The 22,659-nt window shown below is 42.3% G+C and overlaps 1 protein-coding gene across 1 annotated transcript in view; it reads right to left on the bottom strand.

Annotated features, from left to right (window-relative positions):
* Positions 1–12,789: 12,789 nt before the first annotated feature.
* The window catches only part of chst15 (carbohydrate sulfotransferase 15), a gene marked incomplete at its 5' end in the record, with an annotated part of 13,493 nt that continues 3,623 nt past the window's right edge, over positions 12,790–22,659 (bottom strand). The window contains 5 exons of the mRNA XM_083687261.1: positions 12,790–13,255; positions 14,373–14,520; positions 16,144–16,300; positions 17,038–17,194; positions 19,128–19,271. Of these exons, the coding sequence (XP_083543387.1) occupies positions 13,053–13,255; positions 14,373–14,520; positions 16,144–16,300; positions 17,038–17,194; positions 19,128–19,271 (809 nt within the window). The 3' untranslated portion in view covers positions 12,790–13,052. The remainder of the gene's footprint in view (positions 13,256–14,372; positions 14,521–16,143; positions 16,301–17,037; positions 17,195–19,127; positions 19,272–22,659) is intronic.

The raw sequence follows: 22,659 nt of genomic DNA, 5'->3' as shown, positions 1-22,659 counted from the left end.
TAATGGGGGGGGGGGGGGTGTCAAATGCAGAGCCCTCACAAAAGGTTGAGCGGAAATTGGTCTTCCGCCCGCGCGCTCGGGAGCCATCATCCGGAGACAGGAGCTGAATGGAAGCTCAGGCTGAGAGGCTGAGGCTGAGGCTAGGGCTGGCGCTAGGGATCGGGCAAGCGGCGCACAGGCGGGAGGGGGGATAAGGGGGCCAGCGTGGGTGGACAGGGAAGTGAGGAAGGGAGGGCAGCGGGGGCTGCCACAATCCCTAACCGACCAGGCAGGCATTCACTACAGCTCGCCCACTCCTACATTTAGATGGTGCCCATGAACTCAGAACTCCCCACTGCAAAATAAAACGTATACACTCTCCGGGAGGAGAAAGAAGAGGTAGGAGGAGAGGAGGGAAATCCTGAAGTGCTCTATGTTTTAGTTTTTTTTACACAAGACAAATTATACTCGCTCACTCCCTCCCTGCACACCTTAAAATAACTCGTGCTGTCAGACTGTCAAGTGTTTCGATCGCAGCGCAAGCCAATGATGCTTCAAAAAGAGCTGAATAGAATTACGTATGAAGGCCCTAGTCAAAAAAATCCTATAAGATTGGTGATTTTTCCAATAGAATGCTGGAATGATGGAAAATCCTATTGGAAATTTTGCACTATTTTTGCATCTTATAGGAGTCTATAAATCCTATTAGATTTTTTTGTGTCACCTCGAACAATATCCTGTTGGAGGGGGGGGGGGACAAACATTCTGAAGAGATTCTCCCTTAAAAGGTCACAGTTTATGGTAGCGTGCATGTTTGTTTACAGTTTTTCTCGATTGCTTAAACACGAAAACTGGTTCCTATAGCACAAAAAACTATACCCTTACGTCATTCCCAAAAACACACACACATTTCCCATAACCATAAACACTATTCACCTGTTTCCACACATGTTTCAATATTCAAATCTCTTTCTGCAAAACCTTACACAAAAGTGTCCAAATAAATCATTCATTGCACTATATGTTCATTCAGCAAACACATGCTCTCAATATAATTAACTCACAACCTAAACTCAAAGAGCACACCTTTCTCCAGGTGCAAACACTAAGCCTCAAAATTGTTAACACACCAACCAGAATTGCAGGGTCAATAAGTAGGGCGTAGCGGCATGTCCATGTGCTTTGGAAAAATGGATCCTAACAATTCTAAAGTTGCAAGAGAACAGAAGGGAAGAGGATTGAGGACAACATCAACAAAGACAAGTATCAAGACAATCTCAGATGAAATTCGTGCCACCCTAGTTCACCATGTGCTCATACATGGGAGGACTATGAGAGAAGCTGGACAGCTCGTGCAACCCTACCTAAGCCGTTACACAGTTGCACCCACTGTCCGTACTTTCAGGAGGGAAAACAGGGAATTTGCAGCCGTACCGTGTGCCTTTTGAAAGGAATGCAAACAGAGTTAAGGAGCAACGATTCCAATATGTGCAGGAAATTGCTATACTCTACAGAGTTTTTACAGTATGTAGAGTATGGCCCATCTCTCCCGCATATCAATACAGTACTGTATAGTAATGAGTTACAGTAACTGCAGTACACAATCTTTCATTCCAGTACAGTAGTACACTACAGTACTGTATTTGTAGTACAGTAAAATGTGTGTTGTTTTTTTTTACTTCTGTAGAGAATCTTTGAGCTGGATGCCATGGCTGACCCACATGAGTACATCTTCATCAACGAGGCAGTGTTCAAGTGTTCATTTGGAAATTAAGCTTTTGTAAATTGGGTACTGTGCATGGACTCTTCCTTAAATGTTTTGTCAGTGTGACATTTCATAGGTCAAGTTGTTTTTGCCATATACAGTAGTATTCCCTTATCCACTAATGTGAGAGGTATTTATTACAGTACTGTTTTGAATTTCTCTCGCCAGGGTGTTCCAGGAAGGGTTGTCTGGATTGGATAAGTTCCAAATTATTTCTCTGAAAACCTATTGTAACCATTTTGGTAGCAGTCTTTTGAATGAATGCCTCCAGTGTGTAACAAACAGTCATCTAGTCTGTGTTTTTGACAGCTTGTGTGTGTTATCTGAGGGCAAAGTTTGAATTGGGCCAGGAATTGTGTCTAAGCAATTGAGAAACTGTAATTCAACAGTTGCTAAATTGTTTGGTGGGAACTTGGAAATACTGTACCGTAGATATGCAAGCTAGCTCGAGAGCTATGCAGAAGATGCAGGATGGTTAGTAGCCAGCTAGCTAACTACATTTTCATTTATTTATTTTTAACCAGTTTGCTAACTGTAAGCCAGCTTTTTGCTAGCTTTTATTAGAGTAACCTTGTAATGCACAGTTACACAGTTAGAAGGGACACTTTAGGGTCACATCTCAAGTGGCAAGGGTGGTAGCAGGGGGCGATAGTTCATTGGTTGCTTATGATGTTATTAACCTATCTAGTTCACATGTATTTTAATGGAGAGAGATGTCCACTGTCCACCTTCAATGGTAAATGTCTATCTGATTTTGGAACCAGTCCTGTTGAACTCCTATAGGATCCCATAGGATTCAAATTAAAAAAAAATCAAGTTTAATAGAAAGTCTTGTTATCCTACAGGACTTAAATCCTGTTAGATTTTGGAACCTATCCTAACTAATTCTATCCTATATGATGTTATCCTACAGGCTCGAATCCAATAGGATATCGGTTCCAAAATCAAACAGGATTTTCTATTAGATTTGATTGGAATGCTATATGATTTTTCGACTAGGGGGTATAATGAAAACACAAAGTGAAGCCACCCTTCTATAACCTCACCTCACCAGGCCATCCAAAGCACCAATAGTGATATTTGCGGAGCATGAATCTCACACTGGTGATCTGTACCATATCTTATTGTACTTATGGCATGAAAGGCCAACCACAGAGAGAGAATGAATGCCCCGCCGTAGGCATCGCTAAATAAAGTGCTGCAATGAAAATATTCATCTCTTTCTGAGGCATGACCTTCCTACAGCCATGGCCTCTGTCAACAATGATCATTGATTCAAACGATGAATCATGACCAATATCTGTCGTTGCAGCAACAAGTGCTTTTTAATACACACTCACCGAACAAAGAAGATGTAAACCAGCTTGAGGAGAAGAGGTTGTGACAATGGCACAGCATGGCAATCTTTCTCACCCCGAGGAACCCATACTGTAGCAGGGGAGTGATGGCTCAGGGTCATGACATCAAATCATCTGTAATAAAAGAGGAAATCCCTGGGTGAATTCTCTTTAATGCTACAGTGGATTAATTGGGTGTCAGAGAGCACTTGTCAAATACAGTAAATCCCTCAGTTGCCTGCGTGACTTATACGTAATTAATGACAAGAGAGGGGTTTTGTTCTCAAAGCAGCAGGCAAATAAGGGGTCAGATTTAATACCAAATAAATTCCTACAGTATGATGGAGAATGTAACCAATCTGGGATTTTTGTTTGTGTTCTGATGTTCGGATTCAGGGATTTTTTTACTGCATCAGGTGCTGTAACAAGGGCAAGTGGGTACTTGGGGGATAGAAGTGGAGCCATTTATAATCGGAAATGGCTTCATGTGACAATTATACATTGCCACTTCAATATCACACATTCAGGCTTTTTCTGTGTTCATGAAAATGTGGCACAGAATAAGATGAAGATTACCCTCCATGTCCCAAGGTGGGGTTTCAAGTTGAAAACGAGAAATGTCCTTGTTGTCAGGCATTGCTTTCTGATAGACACTGAAGGCATGATTATCAACTTTGGCTGTAATACCACCGTGGTAAAGTAAGTTGCATATGCCTAATCCATCATCAAGCAAAATCACGGTGAAAAGGGTACCCTACCCTAAATGTGCACAACGCAATGTCTTTATACGACTACATGTGCTCATGTTGAGTTTTACATGATATATCTAATCTAATGAATTCTGATATGATTAAAAAAGCGGTTGAAGAGGAGAAATGTTGTTAGCTAACATGGGCTGGCTCGTATCGTACGTGTCATTGTTATTTACGTGTTTGATCAAGAACGAAGTGACACATTCATGGATCTGTAACAGGGCTATTATCTTTTTTTACGACCTTGAAATGTGCAGTGACTCATGTCCAGTCATGTGCATTCCATTATGCTGGGTCTGCTTTTGGCATCATCCGCATCTCAACAGGCAATAATACTAAATCCACAGAAGGGTGCCTTCAGTTGTGAGAAGACGTTGTCCAGAATGTTCCCTCAAAGTTAATCTTTGCTTTTATCTATTTGTATCATCAGGGTCCAAATGAAATATTGTGTGTGTGTGTGTGCAAATGTCAATATTTATCTTGATTTATCAATATATAGATATAAATAAATCCGACTGAAATAGATGAGGTGCAGGAAGATGAGCTCAACTGTAATCAGGGAGTGAGGAGTCTGAGGAGCTTGGTCCATTTGTCACACTCACGTACAATGCACAAGCCTATGACAGAGAGACAGAGAGATGTGAAGCTGTATTCATTTTCCATCAAATCTATGGACTCACGGTGCACTGCACAAATCTGTAAAGAAAACATGTATGACACTGAAGTGACCTTTATCCTTTAGTACCATAAGCTCTGCTTAGGTAAAAAGGGTATGATATGATCAGACAGCAAAGGACACAGCCTGGTGTTGGACTGATATTTCTCTTGAGTGACTATAGAAACCGCCTAAAACATAGCAAAGGTCCTACATTCCCTCAACACATTCACAGCCGGTGTGCTGGGAGTCATAGCTGTGTCAGCCAGCTTTGGGCTGAATCCCCTGCATGGATCACAAAGGACCTTCAGCTCCAGGCTACACTGCCTGCCAACCAATTAAATCCAACACTGCAGCCTGACACTGCAGTACACTGAAACATGAGTATATTATGAGAAAATCAAAAAATGTTATTCATTCATCAAGTAATGCTATTACATTAAGCTTTTTTTTTTTTTTTTTTTAATTACACGTTATTAACTTGATTACAGACAACAGAGCCCCAAATTCCATTGAGGTCTGAGATAAAGGCTTTGGGACAACACCAATAGCAGATGCTCATATTTTGTATGTTATTATGTAATGCTCAAGTGAATTGCTCATTATTCACAACTGAAGGTCAACCGCATATTAAAAACTGAGAGGAGATAATAGTTTGATGTTTCTAATAATGTGGTGGAAAGGAGATGGCTGTTCCTAGAGAGGTATTACATATTTGAAAAAGCAGGTTGATTAATTTGCTTATGCTATGTTGAGGCACAGATATGAACATATCTTTTATTTACCACATTCTCTGGTGTTACCCACTATGCCAGATCACTTCTCAACAAATGCATGATCTGCAATCAATGAATTATGGTGATTTGACACTTCTTTCAATGATGCACTCCTGAATCACCTCTCTAAGTTATTTTACTATGAATAGCACTTCCAATATGGTGGAGAGATACAGTCTGTCCTAATCTTAGCGAATGATAAACAAGGATGTTGAAGTGAGCAGGCTTCAGTTCAAGATTTAGTAGGCCCAAATGAATTCATTGAATACACACTGTGGAGTTGGGAGTTAGTGAAGTTCACCGTTGAGGACAAATCCGTTGGAAAACAAATCCGTTTTTACAAGACAAAAACAGATTTTCAAGTGAGCACTGTTTATGTAGGCCAAGTGAGGGACAAGTACTTATGGAGATTCTGCATTTCTAATCAAACACTGACCTCCTTTCAAGTGCTTTCGGTTAAATGCGTTCTAACTTCCTGTCCAGTATAACAGCTTTCGTAGTTATGTTCTCACTGAAAAAGCCATAATGCAACTGTTAAATAAATAAATTCTTGAAAATAATTTATGGTTGGCTGGACGTTTGGGGAGAATATCGAGAATGGCTCTGTCTGCAGGAATGTAAATGTCTCATTTCTAATTCAAGACATACCGTATAGCTTCTCTCTCAGGTGTTGAAAGCCGTTTTGTCTATCCATCAAAAATGGTTTCAGCCTGGTCAGTTACATTGGGGGTGGCCTGGCAGGCTCACCAATACTTTATTACTCTCTTCCTCCTTCTCAACGAATCCTCCCTTCCTGAAAACCTGCGTTTCTCATTCCACCTTCATATTTAAGAGAGCTGGGAGAAACACCAGCTGGTTAAGAGCACACACTGGCCAAACCAGCACATGTCTGGACACTGCAGTGATGACAGCCATTTTAGATGGGAAGAGTAGTGTGATTTATGTATACTATATCAAAATATAGCTACTTTTAAATGCCAATTGAATGCCTATTTTAATTTATATAAGTAATATTTTTGTATACACTGTATATCATTTATTTAGATGTGCAGTGCTAATCATAGGGATAACTGTACGCACATCATTTCATGACACGCTTCTTAATACATTTTAATGGTCACAATACAATTTGAGGTGAACAGTGAAAACAGGCTCTCCCACATTGATAGGGACACTATGTCAGGCAGTATAAAGACACTGTTTAGTAGTAGTGAGCAGATGTGGCGCCATTAGAATTCAGTACAGTGTTTGTTGTGAAATGCTTGAGAGAGGTGTTGAGCACTGACCTTAACTGAGGAATGAGGTCACAACTCCAGCAGAACAAGAGGGCTGCTACAGTACTAGGAAGGACAGAGTTATACAAGGGGGGGGGGGGGGGGGTTCACATCTGGACATCCATAGCAAATGGGATCTTCCTCAAGAGGAATGGTTTATTCATTACATCCAGCCTATGGAGACTCATTTTAGACATACTTGTTGTGGGAAACATACTGTGTGAGCAACTTTGTGGAGACAGATAGAAATAAGCATAAAATGCCTTATATCACAACTAGGTCCTGGCAGAATTATAGTTCTACATTACTGTGTGTCCAACACAGATATTGAAGTCTACGTAGGTTCAGGCAGGGCACATTAAGGAGAAGGGCAGCTGACCGTCAGGGTGACAGACAGATCAACCCACGTATGAAAGAAAGCAAACACATGTTCATAGGACTAGGCTTAAAAGAGCTGAGTTATGCAACACTCCAGCATGATTATACAGCGTTCTCGCCACTGGCTATGCAAGTTACATTTTGGTCGTCCCACCCACCACCCGAGCTTCCACCTACAGGTTTGCTCTGTGTTTTACTTACCTACAGGGGGGGTTTAAAAAGTTTATGGGCTCTATAATATTCAGGCAGGGAGCTACATCAGAGGGGAGCAATCCAATAACCAAACCTAATGTATTACCATTTTCATTAAATGTATTAAAACGACGTAAGTGTCCTGACTCAACCAGTGATGTAGATCACAAACAGATGTTTTGGACTGAAAATTCCCCCAGTCTCATAAATGTCTGGTAGTTTGAACTGCAGACCAGAGACGACACACTTCACTGTGCTTTCAAGGACTGTACAAGTAACAACTCACTAGTATTTTGATTAGTTTTAGGTCCTTAACGGGTCTTCTGACAGTATGAGTATCAGTTTGTTCTATTCTCCAAGCACAACAACATTCCTGTGTTTTTGGCTTGTTCCATCATCAACACCCATTCCTGAGACTCACAGAGGCCAGCAAATGCTGGTGACTCGCTCACTCTGATGGCTAACAAATGTTTATTATATCGCCAAATGTGTTTATCCAGACTTTTTAAAAATATCTCTTTGTGTGGCCCCTAATTTATAAAAAAATCAATCCAAGAAAATAAGTTCAAATTGAAATTCTCTTCCACTTCTACAGTTTGTGTACATTTTGAAAGCAAGTACAGACTGGGAAGAGTGGGGCATGATTAGGTCTTAAACATTTGCTCACAACCTGAGACAGTTATAAGGCTTAGTAAACCAGGAAGGAACCTGTCGTCCTCTCACACCGTGAAACCCTTCACCACTTTGGAATTTCATTAAAGTTTAATTTGACAGCTCCAAGAGGGCTATGAGAGGAGGGAGAGGGGTGAAAGACAGAGAGAGAGAGACACACACACACACACACACACACACACACACACACACACACACACACACACACAGAGGCTAAGACCCTCAGCCTGGGAGCTTATCTGAACTGACAGGGGAGAAATGAAACTGTGGAGTTCTGCAAGCTTCCACTGCCCTGTTGCAGTAACCTGCTGCAAATCCCACAAATGAAAACTGAAGCATCCAGCATCTACCTTAGAACCTCAGGGACCCCCTCACCTCCTCCTGTCCCCACCACCACCCCAGTCCAGGCTGCCATCACAGCAGTCACGCAAGGGGGTACAGTAGGCTCTGATGCATTAACAAACAGAGGGCGAACTCCCCTCCTGCTGGGGAAGGATAGCTGTAGTACAATTAGCCCTGTATTGAACTTCACATTTAATGGAAAGTTCTGTACAAGGTTACAGTAGAACATGACTTTGTACCCCACCACTACTGCAGAGGCAGGTGTGTGTTCCAATGCTTGGTTGGAAAATGCGTCCTGCATGCCTCGTTGTCAGCAGAAGCAGCAGCAGCAGCAGCAGCAGCAGCAGCAGCAGCAGCCAGACAGAGCAGTGCTGTCAGGCCCAGAGGGTAGTTCCATACCCCTCAGAGGAAAACACAACAGAGTTGCGCTTTCATCATCCTCTGTGTTCACAAGAACCAATTAAGCTGAGAGTGCTCCCTAAACCAAATCACTGAATTTGCCAAACTGCTAGAAGATTAATGTGTTGCCAAGTATTGTACTGTTCTGACAAACTTTTCAGACTAAAGGTACTGTATGTCTGAGTCTTTTGAGTGTGAAATATCATAAATGTTCTATCTACAATATCTGCTGATGGATGGATGGACCATGCATCCATCCATCCATGCGTCCATCCATCTAGTATCTGCACTGTAAGACGGCCATCAACAACATACAATATGCATTCATCATTTGCTAAATGAGGTAAGTGACTTTTTTTCCTGCTACTCCCCTAACACTTCTCGAGATGTGCATCATTTAAATTATTGAGATAAAAAGGGTCGAAAAAAACTGGTCGTTTATTCTCACTGGCAGTTGTGCTGAATCATACAGTAGGTTCCCTCTAGACAGTGTCTGGAGTTTTTCCATGATTAGTTAAGAGTAGTCATGAATGAAGACCATACCTAAAAACTACAGACCCAAAAGCCTTTTCAAGCAAAGACTTTGATGTAACTCTCCAAGATGTCATTTACACCACATTAAAGGTCTGGCAACCTCTTCTGTATCATACTACTCTCTTGACATGCCACACATTGTGTTCTGGCTAATAGCAACAGTCATTCTAAATGTCTGAATACTGTAGTTTAGTCTTGTCATAACTGACAATAGTGCTTTCAGAAATGTAGACATAGCCTAATTGTCCTTGTCTAATTCATACCCCTGAATACAAACACTTTTTCAAGTGATAATTGATTAGTTTTCCGATAAATCATCCCGTCCTCTGTAATGTAGCCGAGAGGTTTCTTTTGCAGTGACTTCTGAATTCCAAGAAAATTGGAGTTGGAGGAGAAATTATCGAAGCATAGCAGCGAGCCAGCTGGCCCATCCAAGTCAAAACACAATATGCAAATTATATGAAGTCATCTCTGGCTACGTTTTTTCCATGAATCTTTTTCCTTGTCATTTTCTCTTTGTATTTTAAAAGAAATGAAGTCAAGTGTCTAACTCAAATTCTTGAGACCCTGGTACAGTGTGTACAGACTGAGATGTTTTCTCCTAGCTGGTTATTTGTCATAAAATAACAAAGAGAACTGTTCACACATGTGTTAACTGTTTCCTTCCCTTTGCCGAAAATGATAGGTTGATTTTAAATGATGTACTATAGCAAATAGGATTAAATAGTTATATACTATACTGTTATATTCTGTTGGGGAGCTACTGTGCAGAACAAAGTGGATTTGTTATGTACCTGGTGGTTGCATGAGGAGACCATTTCATAGTGGTGGTGAGGTTGGGTTGAGGCTGGTTGCTTTGGGTTGAAGGTTGAAGAATGAGAAACTGCAACTGCCTAATGGTTTTATCCTCTCTGTCAGAGGGAGGGAGAGACTACAGAGCTGAACTGAGATGAGCTGAGCTGTACTGGGCTAGCCTGGATATGCATCACCATCATTGCTGAAACAGTGCTGGAAATGCCAAGGTGAGAAGAAAATACCCAAGCCAGCACAGTATGGTCTGGGTCAGCCCTGTAGTGTATAAAGCCCCAAAGAGTCAGAGCAGGACTCTCAGCAGAAAATGTGTCACCTTTGTTTAAAAGCCTTCTCACATATTCTCTCTCTCTCTCTCTCTCTCTCTCTCTCTCTCTCTCTCTCTCTCTCTCTCTCTCTCTCTCTCTCTCTCTCTCTCTCTCTCTCTCTCTCTCTCTCTCTCTCTGAGAATGGATATGGAGTGAAAAAAAAACCTACTATCATTTTTTGATTGTCTCATGCCCTCTGGTGTACAGAAAGGGTAAAGTGCTTTGTTCTCAGTAATTCATCAACATTTACCATGCCAATAAATCAATGAATTAGCATACAATTAATGGACAATTAAAAAGAAACGGTATTAAAGAGCAGCAATGTAACCACAACAGATGGAAGCTAAAATGAATTATGGATATGTTTCACGGTATAATGAAATTCTGAAAGTGAAATTAGTGTCCTAGATTGTTTAATTCAAGTTCCCTCTAGGGCACTGCCTGTCTATCAAGAGGTCTTTGTTATAATTACCTGCCATTTGTTCTATACACATAAAAGCCTTGCTTCAATTTACAAAAGTTTTAATCCAACATGTTTTTAATTGGCACCTCTTCAATGTGAATGGTAGACTCCAGAGGGAGAGAAAGTCATTATGGTGGTTTGATTAGTGTAATTACCAAGCCTCCTGTCTTTCAACCAGCAACACAATACTGCAATCTCTCACTGTGCTGTATGAATTCATCTGCTGATTCATCTGCTATTACTGCACTAAAGTGCTCCTCAGAAATAGGAATCAGAAATATCCCACAAGGAAACTTGTGTTACTTTGAGATCTCAGAGTTTCCCACTTGGAATTATCTCAGAACCAATCAATAGGAGATTGCAATTTCTGGAGATTGAAGTCGGAATGTTTTCCAAGTTTCCGAGGAGCACTTGAACGCAGTATAACTAACCACATCACACAACTGTCTGCTCTTCAATATTAAATCATATTCAATTATATACCAATACATCTTTACTGTATGCTACCTGACAGGAACAGATGTTTTGTATGTTCAACATCAACTTCATCTAAAACCTGACCGTGGTTTCCGTGGTTGTATTCCTATTCCTTCCTAACTCTTTGCTGTTAAATAATATAACATAAACTATGGTGTACAATATGTAACAATATATTCTGCAAAGTTTGATTCTAGGTCCACTGCTGTTTACCATTTACAGGACATCAATAATGTTGTTTTGTCCTTAAACAATTGCAAACTGCATCTTTAAGATGATGATACTGTCTACTCCTGTGCTTTCAAAATGTTTAATCTGGATCATAATGATCTGGATTATGTTTTGCTATTTCCCCTTTACTCCTGAAAATCTGCCAGATAGATCTTATCCTGGATAGCAAAAAGGAATCTGGATCATTCTGATCTAAATTTGTTTAGAAATTCTGGGGTCTGGATGTTGAAAAACTGACCAATAGTTTGAGAGTTAAACTTAGTTTTCTGTATAGAAATAAATCCTGCTTCACCTTTGAGGATAGGAGGCTACATAGGAGGATAGGAGGCTACATAGGAGGCTCCATAGGAGGATAGGAGGCTACATAGGAGGCTCCATAGGAGGCTCCATAGGAGGATAGGAGGCTACATAGGAGGATAGGAGGCTACATAGGAGGATAGGAGGCTACATAGGAGGATAGGAGGCTACATAGGAGGCTCCATAGGAGGATAGGAGGCTACATAGGAGGCTCCATAGGAGGATAGGAGGCTACATAGGAGGCTACATAGGAGGCTCCATAGGAGGATAGGAGGCTACATAGGAGGATAGGAGGCTACATAGGAGGCTCCATAGGAGGATAGGATCATTGGATTGTATTTGTATATAAAGTAATTCCACGTGTTTCGCCTGAACTAGGTCAATCGGCCTTTAGTTTCTGTGCCCCAAGTACATGGAACGAACTTTAAAAAAAACAACTAAAATAAGATTCTCTTGTGTCACTCGGTCAGTTTAAAACCTTGATAAAGGATCTGTTATTCAACGAATGCACAGTACACATTTTAATTGATTATATTGTGTACGTTGACTAATGTATATTGTAATTGATATGTAATTAATTAACCGAATTATGTTAGTATTATGTTTGAATGTACATTTATGATTGTTTTATGTTTTTAAGCAGGGCTTGGTCTCAGTAGGATCCCTTGCCTAAATAAAGGTAAAGATTTTTTTTAAAATGTATCTGATTTGTTATATTGTCATTTTTTGTTGCGTGGGGACCGAGACTAATCCTACTTTATATGACATGCTAGATATGCTACTCTTGGCTCGTTGCTTACCTTAGTCTAGCAACCCAAGACTACTGATATGCTTATTTGACATGCTGTTACACATATCAACCAGCAGATGGTAGTATTGTAGTACTAATGTCCAATGCTTTCACTTAGAGAAGAAAGTCTGGTAGTCAGTTTGGTATTGCAGTGCCATGAGATGTGTTGTACATAATCCCAAATGATGTTTAGAGGCACCATTTTCTTATGCATACACTTGAATCATTTAAACACTGTTCAGGAAGGAGCTGAGAAGCCCCTGGGACTGGGATAGCTGCTTTGTTCTTTTACACCTAACATCCTTTATTAAAGAGACACATACCTCAGAAAAGATAACACAAGACTCTGTTCTTCGTTTAGTCCTCTGTTTAATGTACATCCGGTCACAAAAAGGTATAGGATGGCCTTTTTGAAATAAAAAAACAACAAAGCCCAAAAATCATCAGAACAAACGTCTTGTGCTATATCCTATCGTTGATTCATCTCTGCATTATAACTTAAAAAAATAATTTAAATAAGAATGTTAATTCTTCCCCTGGGCACTTTCAGTAAAATCTGGGAGAGATTAAACAAAAACAAAGGGATTTGTTGATGTGTCAGTGGTTTTGAGAGGGAATAATTTACATGAGCTTTGAATGGTTCTCCCAGCGGAACGAGTCGTTCCTAAGCACTTTGGCCAGTTTCTCATTAAACGGGGTGTAGAAGTCCCGCAGAATCTCCTTGGTGATGTGGAGCATGGGTCCGAGGTTCTTGTCCGCTAGCCTCCTGGTGTTGGACGCCGGGCTCTTAGTGATCTCAGCCTCCTTCTGCTCCGTCAACGGACCTGAGATTAAAACACACACATGCACACGCACACACGCACGCACACACACACACACACACACACACACACACACACACACACACACACACACACACAGTAAGCCACATACAGTAAACACTGCATAGTCCCTTCATCCTTTCTCCATGGACATGTTTCATGATGATGCCTGCAAGGTGGTCCGTGATGGATAGTTTCACTGTGTAAATTAGCATAGCACAGAACAAGCATCTTTTACTACCACTGCTTTCGCTTTGTGGGGTATTCTCACACCTTTACTGGTGTTGGCATTCCTTTGAAGAGGTTTGCCGTCAGAGCTTAAGGGCAATTAAGAGTCTGTGGAGTCTGTGTAGAGCCGGCATGACAGAAGGGTGAGGCTACAGGGAACATCACCGTAGCTGTACAGGGCAGAGCACATTACTGCCCCCAGCCACTGCATACCTCCACTCATGCACACTCTCTCTCTCTCTCTCTCTCTCTCAGCCAGTGAAGCTAAGATAGTGTGCAAGCTCTCTCTCTCTCTCTCTCTCTCTCTCTCTCTCTCTCTCTCTCTCTCTCTCTCTCTCTCTCTCTCTCTCTCTCTATGCCCCTCACTAGCAGCCTCTAGCTCCCCAATTACGGGCCAAAACCGTCACTGCTGAGGTAGAGCAAATACGTTAGCAAGCCTTTGAGAGTGGGACTGTAATTTAAGCACACTTCAGCAGGTCAGGAAATTGAGCACAGGGTTCTATTTTGAAGCCAGGGTGTACAGTATGTGTGTTTGTTAGCGAGCACTTGAGGTTCTGCTGACCCTCTCTGGTTCGAGTGGGAATAGCATCAGGGGAAAATGGACATCAGGTACCGTAATATGCTATGCATCTGACTCCACTTGACTAATTCCTAAGTAGCCTCCAAACATCCCACTGACAATGACAGTTATGTGTTAGTAGCTTGTATTAGTCATTGTTTTAGTCAGTGATTGTCACCTAAGGAATAGGAGGAGTGCAAGTGGAGGCTAGTGGATGTAGAAATCGGAGGACGGGCTCATTGTAATGCATGGAATGGAATGAGTGATAATGTCCTCTGATTTCTATCTCCACCAGCCTCCACTGGAGGAGTGGGACTGTCCATATATACATACCCAAGTTGAGGAAGTCGAAGACTTTGTGCATTGTGTATTTCCGATTAGAGGCGTGGTCTTCCAGCCGGAGGACCAGAATCTGATCCCTGCTGAAGACCGTCAGCCAGTCCATTATGTACACGATGTACAGGCCAACCTGCAACCTGACCTGGAGACCGAGAACACACAGACTATGAACGTGAGATGCTGCTTCTCTTTGCCCAAGCAATTTCCTGCTCAGTTCAGAGAAACACAATTGACAAAGCAACACATGCATGGTTGAAAGTCTTTAAGAAGCTAACGCAACCGGGCAGAGGGAAACTGGGGGAATTCCACCAGCGAACTTCCTTTTATCTTTTTCACACACTTGGCTGGGTCCACCGGGCGCTGTGAGAAGGCTTTGATATGCTTTGGTGTCATGGGGTTTGATTGGCTGAGGCCCCAGGGCAGAAGGAACAGAAGGATTCGTCGGACCGGCCACGGTTAGTCAGGACTAAGACTGTCCCTCAGGACACACCCCCTGCATCCGCGGTGAACATCTGGGCAAGACAACTTTCGCCATACAGTCTGGACACCCATGTCTTCTCCGAGGCTGCGTCTCTTATTTTACGGCGGATCTGAAGTCTATTTTTTTTCGTTTTTGTCCTCATTCGGAATGATTACTGTTTCATAACCATCCCGACAACTAAGAATGTGTAGTGTATCTCAGTTTGTGTGTATCTCAGTACAGGATTTGGGGATTTGAAAAAAGGGTGGAATAGTTTATTGATTCACAATGTTTGCAGCTATTCTAGATGCCAGTCACAGTGAGAGTGAAACACAAACACAGAACTGAAATTGATTGTGAACTTGTGATCCAGATTAAATACTGTTTGGGTTTATTTCTTTGAACCACCGAATGGATGTCAGAGGTTGCTTCTCTACCCAGGGGGACAAAATTACATAACTATACAATGGCTTTGTTAAAACCATTTGGTGCTACACATGGCCTATCAAACACATACAGTACACTACTGTTTATGTTGTTGTTGTTGTTGTTGTTGATGTCTTTTTCTCTCTTTTGTCTGAGCTTTGCTCTCCAATAACCTTTATCAAATGTGGCACATGTACAACAGGTTGCCATAAAGCACCTCACATGGTCTAATAACTCCCAGTGATATTAGCCAATGGACAATTAGGCCTGGAAGAGGGAATGTGGGAGCTCCCAGAGAGGACATAAAAGCTGCTTTGGTTGGCAGATTGGCTGGCAGAAGGAAGGGCAGAAGAGGCCCTCTCTGAATACAGGCCTGCCTGAGAGCCAAAGAGAGGATGGGCCACATTCATCCTCACCTCCCTCCCTCCCCTTCACCCTGTCCTTCCCCATGCCCCAGGGCACTGTGGGAGAAGCTGGCAGGGTACCCGACCCTGGGACTCAGTGCTGCCTGCCACTCGGCTGGTTCTTCTCTCTCTGTGGGAGTGAAAATGACCACAGGAACCATTCCCCGGCTCAGAGGGGGTGATGAACCGGGCTGGAACAGAACAGGGCACTGAGAAGAAGTGTTTATAATGGTCTGTGGGTTTTACAGAGGTGCCAGTTCCTTTCACAGAAAACATTCTGCAGGTCATCGCATGGGCTAATGAAGAGAGGTTTCACTCTCTCTCTTTCACGTTCTCTTTCACTCTCTCTCTTTCTCTCCCTCTCTCCGTGCTTCTCTCTCTCTCTTTCTCTCTCTCTGTCCCTTTCTTTTGGCTAGTGAAGCTAAGACAGTGTGCAAGCTCTGTGAAACCAAACCAAAAGGGGAGGTTTACTCACTGGCATGGCATTGTTGAGAGTAGTGTTGTACACACAGGAGCGCATGGTGTACTCCATAAGGCACCCCTCGAACAGCTGGAGCGACTCCGATACCTTCTCGTGGAAATCCTCCGCAGACTTGTTGGCGATACCAAAGTAGAGATAGTCTGAATATAACCTAGAGGACAACAATCAGCAGAAAAATACATGATTTTAGCATCAACCCCAACTCAGATTCTGTGACGGTCCCTTTCATTGAAGCTTCAATGATTTACCGTTCTTGTCTTCTTGTATCAAGAATAAAAATAAGTATGCAATTAGGCAAAATACCCAAATAAACATTGAAATCCATTTTGTCCACATAATCTAAACTTCTGAGGTGCATGGGTTCATAAAACCCGTCTCACATTATAGAATAGCAGCGTAAATCTAATTAAGTATGCAATTCATTTCCCCTGGAATTCCTTTTGGGCTAGATTGCATAGGCTGTAATTTGACAGACAAAACCAATTAAACTGAGCATGTTCAGACATCCACTGAAGTAAAAACTCCCGTTCAGAGCAAACTAATCCTAATTCATAAAGAATGCCTTGCAGGCTTTCAACAATAAGCTTTTTTATTGAGAATCCAGCTCTCCTATAAACACATCATCTTATCGTAACCTTTTCAGACACAGATTGAATTGTGGCACAACACATTCTTCATAATAACAAAGTCTGAATTTCAAATAAATTTGGAAATGTCTTCGTTTGGTATGTGTGTTTGAATATCACAGTCTGTGAGTCAACAGACAGCAAGGCAACAGCACCAAAGCACAGTGGGGGTTGAATTGGAACATGTCTAGACTGTCTTTCTAGCTGGCTGATGAAATGGATTGAGAGATGGAAGAGGATGGAAGTGAGAGAGTGTTCCAACCTCTCTACGGGGTCCCTGAGCATGACGATGAACCTGGCGTCCGGCTGCAGGGCGTGAACAAAGTCCTGGATGAGGAATGGGGGCTCCCCCTCAGTGGTGTTGTCATAGAAATACACCCAGGCGTTGTTGTCCCACATGGTGGACGCGCTGGCTTCTCCTGGAAAACACACATACATATGTTCAGCACAAAACACACACGCACACATTCTCTCTCTCTCTCTCTCTCTCTCTTTATCCACGAATGCCCTCAAAACAGTGGTATTCTCCTTGCTGTGTTGTGGGTAATTGAATATTGCAGTACCTCTATAATCGCATGTCGAGTTTAGACAAACTAATGGAGGTCACAATGTCGAGCAGTGAACACAACTGCTGTAGTGGAAAAAAACAAATTACATAGAGGAGTCAAAAGCATTCCAAAAAAAATATATATACAAAATCCCTGCTGTGAGCAAAGTCATGGAAATAATTCCTTTTACCCATCGCAATGTTTCAGTTACTTCATACCAGATAGCGGACTGAGTCATGCAAAGTCATTGCTCAGGGGACTGGACACCAGACGCTATTCAGACAGTGGAAAAGATAATAGGATCAGTGATTTATTGGGCTGTGTCTTACCCTCGTTATCCACCCTACACTCCTCAAACGTAATGCAATAGAACAAAACAGAAAGCAGCTCTGGCCCTATCTGTTCACCCGCTCTCGAAGAAGACCGGGCCCGGTTTCTGTTTCGGGCTCTGTGATGAGCACCGTCAGAGTGAAACTTGAACGAATCACTGCATTCAGCCATGTATCATCGTTATTGGTCTGTGGTCAAACCCTATTACGAACGGCCCCTGTGTCCATTAAAGAAGTGTTATTTTGGGAGAGGCTAGAAGCAGGGCAAAGCAGACGACAGTGGAGCCAGGCAGCGTGCCTCCAGTGTTTTCCCAGTGGCTTGGCGTATAGGCTGGGGTGGTTGGGAGTTGAAGGCCCAGGATCCTGGCCGTTGGCCTGCACCTTGCTGGGCTCTCGGAGGGTATGGTGTGAATACTGAAGAGGGCTTTGGCACGCTCAGATGGATTTGGCACGCTCAGATGGATTATTTATTTAAAGAGGGCAACAAAACGGGGCGGCATGCTAAGCCCCGCTCAATGCACCAACTCGACCCAGTGTGAAAAGGCTATTGTTGCTACTGAAATCAGTTTCTCTTTCCAACTGGGCAGAGATTGAAGTTCTGCTTTGTCGAAAGGGGAAAGGAGAGAGAGAGGGGGGGACAGATGGACGGGAGGCTGGGAGCGGGAATATGGAGATAGAGGAAGGAAGTTAGTGAGACTTCTCTACCCCGAAGCGGATATTACTGTTGTGACACATAAACAATGCTTCCATTCTCAGGCGCTATAGGCTCTGCACAGCATTGCAATTGCCCGGGACCGATGTGTTTGATTGTACAGGAGTCTCCCGACAGACTGAGAGTCATTATAACCCTTTAATGAGGTGGTTTCCTGTCAACGTTTCTCGTCGTCATCACCACCATCATCTTAAGACAAGCTTCAGTGGTTTGACAAAACCCACGGGTTCCCTGTAACTGCTTGCATCAGGCAGCATTCAGTCAGGCAGCCTCACTAACCCTTTTTTAATATGTGTATATTTTTCACAACGGGGAGTGCGGTTGAGTGTCAGGTCACTCTGAGTCCCTTGCCCATTGGCTGCTATGGAGGGGAGGGAGGAGGGCATGCCTGACTGTCATTCCACTGCCATGTCCTCCTGCTGTCACAGGACTGACACTCGACCTGGGTGACTCACATGACTCAGCATGGAAAGGGTCAGGCTAAAACTGTCCTCTGATGGACCAGATGTCCTCTGTGAACAGAAAACGGTTCTCATTACGGAGCAGGAAGCTATTTTGCACAACCTAAAATACTTGGAACTGATTGATTTTGATATTGCTTCAGTACACTTGCTTCATATCTTGATCATATCAGCTTCGCCGCAACCATCTCTGAAATGCTCAGGGATTCCAATAATGATTTTGAGTTATGGGTTGAAAACAACATCACACTCATTGTACACACTGTAGATGCTAAAACATTTTGATATACACTGTTGTGTACCTATGATGATGTTGCGTTGACTGGGGGTTCCAGAGGAGTTGCCTGTCAGGTGGTCTTGGATCTGGTAGGCGGCCAGATCAAAGAGGTCCAGGTAGTCTTCCACTGGGTAGCGGTCATGGAAACCCTCACTCAGACGGATGATACCTGAGGGAGAGGGAGGAGAAGCCAGGAGGATGAGAAAGGTCACACTCAAGTAATACACTCAGAGTATACCAAGTCTAAGAGGGTCCAAGTCAAAATTGTACCATGCAGGCCTATAGGCAGCTCCGCACGGGAGAATTACTTTCTCTGGTCACTAATAATGACTCGTAATGGCTTTTTGTAAATCGCATTGTAGCTGAGCTGAGTGGTTTGTGTGAACACAATATGGAGTAAGGACCATATCAAACCATGTAATTACCTCATTACTCACTAACCACATTCATTACATCTGTATAAGTGTAACTTAATGTAAAGTGTGACCATACAGTCTGTTTCTAATCATAGAACACCAGTCCGCCTGAGGCCCAGGTACGGCACTGTAGTCTGCTCTGTGAGTGGTTGCTTAGTCATATGGTGATGATTATAGAACTCATTTTCACGAGGATAAGTAGCTCAGCTTCATTTGAGACTTTGTGGATCTATAAACAACGTCCTTGTTACACGATGTATAGTAAATCCCTATGACAGTATCAGACTTGAAAGGAGCATGTGGGGAATAGGGGGATATAATGGCTTAAGTGTCCATTGCTAGTGAAACAGATGTCAAGTTGTTGCAAACAGTAGCCCCGCAATTCAAGTTTCTCCAACCGAGTCTCGAACTTGCGACCTCTGAATGGCCAACATATGTGACCATCTCCTCAAATACCGGATGTTAACCAGCTGCGCTATCGAAAAGCAAGCAATTCGACAGCGCAGGTGGGGGTATTTGAACTTGACCATGATACTCAGCTGCGGTGATGTAAGTTGTTATTATAGACAGGGGACAATAGCGTCACTCTGAAACACAAAAGGCAGGTTTTTGCATTACTATGTCAGTGAACAGAATAGTTTCCTGAAAACTGCCAGTTTCTGATTTTATATATATATTCATGAGAGAAGTCATATTGAAATAGGCTGTGGAGGCGCTTTTACATTTTTTAGGCGCGAGGGCATGTGTCAAAAATCTGAAAGCTCATTGCGGAGACGTGCGAGGGGAAATCTCTCTGCATATCTTGAGAGATATGTATTCATGATACCGTAAATGTATCTCTTTCACACCCAACTCTCTTTCTCATGTGGGTCATGTAGCAGGAATCACATTACATTCTTTCCCCCCTACATTGGATGAGTGCTGACTCACAGGAATTGAAAAAAAATAAATACAAAACAAGAAGATTTAACTCCAGAGTGTTCTCCGGGGATGTGTGAAGTGAAAAGCGCTGATTACCCGTGCAACGCCCTAAGTGCAACACTAAAAAGAGAAATGGAGCGAGAGAGAAAGAGAGAGAAAGAGAGAGAACAGATGAAAGGACGGGTAAGGATGGGTATAAATGAAGAGCACAATAACTTAAGAGTCCTGAATAGGAGCATATAGCTCTGGGCAACAACACTCACTGTTGTGCGACAATGCCAGCGTAAGCATCGGAGTCAAGGAGAGGAATCTTTAACATCGATTTTTACATGTTCAGAACAGTCTAACTTGTAGTGTACTGTAAGATCGCCTGAATCGGGTTCCACTTTACACAATATGTATATAGCAATGCATCTACATAATCGACATTGGCAAATACAGTTTAAGTGCAAATTGTGACATATTACAGTACTTAAGTTTTCAATTTCTGTGATTACACATGGGTGATTTAGAAACATTATGATTAATGTCCTGTGTTAAAACTTCCTTCAGAATTAAGATTTAGTGTGTTGTTTTCGTTTGTTTGTATATATTTTAAAAAAATGGAAGCCAAAAAAATTGCTTCACTGCAGTTGCATTGCACCATCCTAAGTTATCAGCCAGTCCTGTTCTGCCTTGGTGACACTGAGACACTTAGTGGTTTCTTAGACACAGATAAAGCCACTTCCCGGACTAAATTGCTAATACTTAACAGAGACTTAATCTGGGTCCAGGAAACTGGTAAATAGAGGGGGACCCGGATTTTGAGATTATCTAAATATGTACATATTTCCCCAGAGCACATCCTTTGAGCCCATTACAAAACTATTATTTCAACTGCTACTGTGATGTACATTTGAAATCAATGGTGGCTTTGAACACTGAGCCATCAGTTGAGAGGCTGATTGTTACCATATCCTCCTTGCCAGGCAATACATTTGTCCGCCCACACACTCTTGAATACTGAACCAGAGCACAACACACACACACACACACACACACACACACACACACACACACACACACACACACACACACACACACACACACACACACACACACACACACACTAACTTGAACCAGACCTCAACGCACACATTCACACACACACACTCCTTACGCCTGCTACTCACGTCGCTGAAGAGTCTCCATTATTCATGAATCTAAATAATTGCCTCTGCTAAAGAGAAAAACAAAGGAGTCGCCGCTCTAGGTAATAAGAATGTTCTTGATGCTAGCTGGGGTGACTTTCAATACATCACACAGAGCAACTCCTGAACCTAAGGTCTGCTTATACAGTAGATATCACTTGATACATAAAAGTGTGACATAAAGCAATGTATCCTTATGTAAAAGAGAGAAAACAACCAGAACCAGAGGTTTTGAGCACAAATATAGCAAAACCCTCAATAGGAACCAAAACAACATTGCATCATCACACACCCACACAACTAAATCCCATTTCCTGTTTTGAAGAGGTTTTGCGCTCATTCTGGGCAACTGGGATATCACTCCCTGATCACACAGCTTTGGCTTCTAGTCCCATCTGTGATGCCCTATCCTCTTTTAACATCACAGATGCACATGAAGAAAAAAGCGCATGAGAGCCTTCACACATTCAGAATCCCCAGAAGAGATCTGGCAGGGGAGCAGACCATTAAAGCTCTGTGTCTATGGGTTCTACCTCTCTCCACACATGGTTTCTGACTATCACACAGAGACAGTAATGACACATTTTATATTGTTAAAACTCGAACTTGAAATATCTGACTGTGTAAGATTATTGGTTGGCTGTGTGTGGTCATGATAATTCTCATTTGAACCAGCCAAACAGGCTGTCATTTGCTGGAGATAAGAACTCAAACGGAGAAAAAAAATGATTCTCCAGTTATTTTTTTACAAACGCAAAGGATAAGCCAAGTACATTCTGAAAAGAACTTAATTGCTTTAAACTAAATGTTTGGGATTTTATTAATCTCCTAACAGTGATGTATTTGGTATCAATTCAACTTAATTTGCAGTTGCTCTTTTTTTCTCAAATCAAATGGGAATATGAATTCTTAAGAGGCAATAATTGAAAACTAATTATAAACTCATCACGAAGCGAAATGAAAAGAAGGGATAAATCTGTCCTTAATTCACATACTTCAATCTCTTCGTAAATTCATTGTTGCCGCACAC

Source organism: Argentina silus (genome assembly GCF_951799395.1).
Source record: "Argentina silus genome assembly, chromosome: 16".
In the NCBI taxonomy this organism is placed as follows: Eukaryota; Metazoa; Chordata; class Actinopteri; order Argentiniformes; family Argentinidae; genus Argentina; species Argentina silus.
The sequence above is the reverse complement of the archived record's forward strand: the minus strand, read 5'-3'. Positions and strand labels throughout refer to the sequence as shown.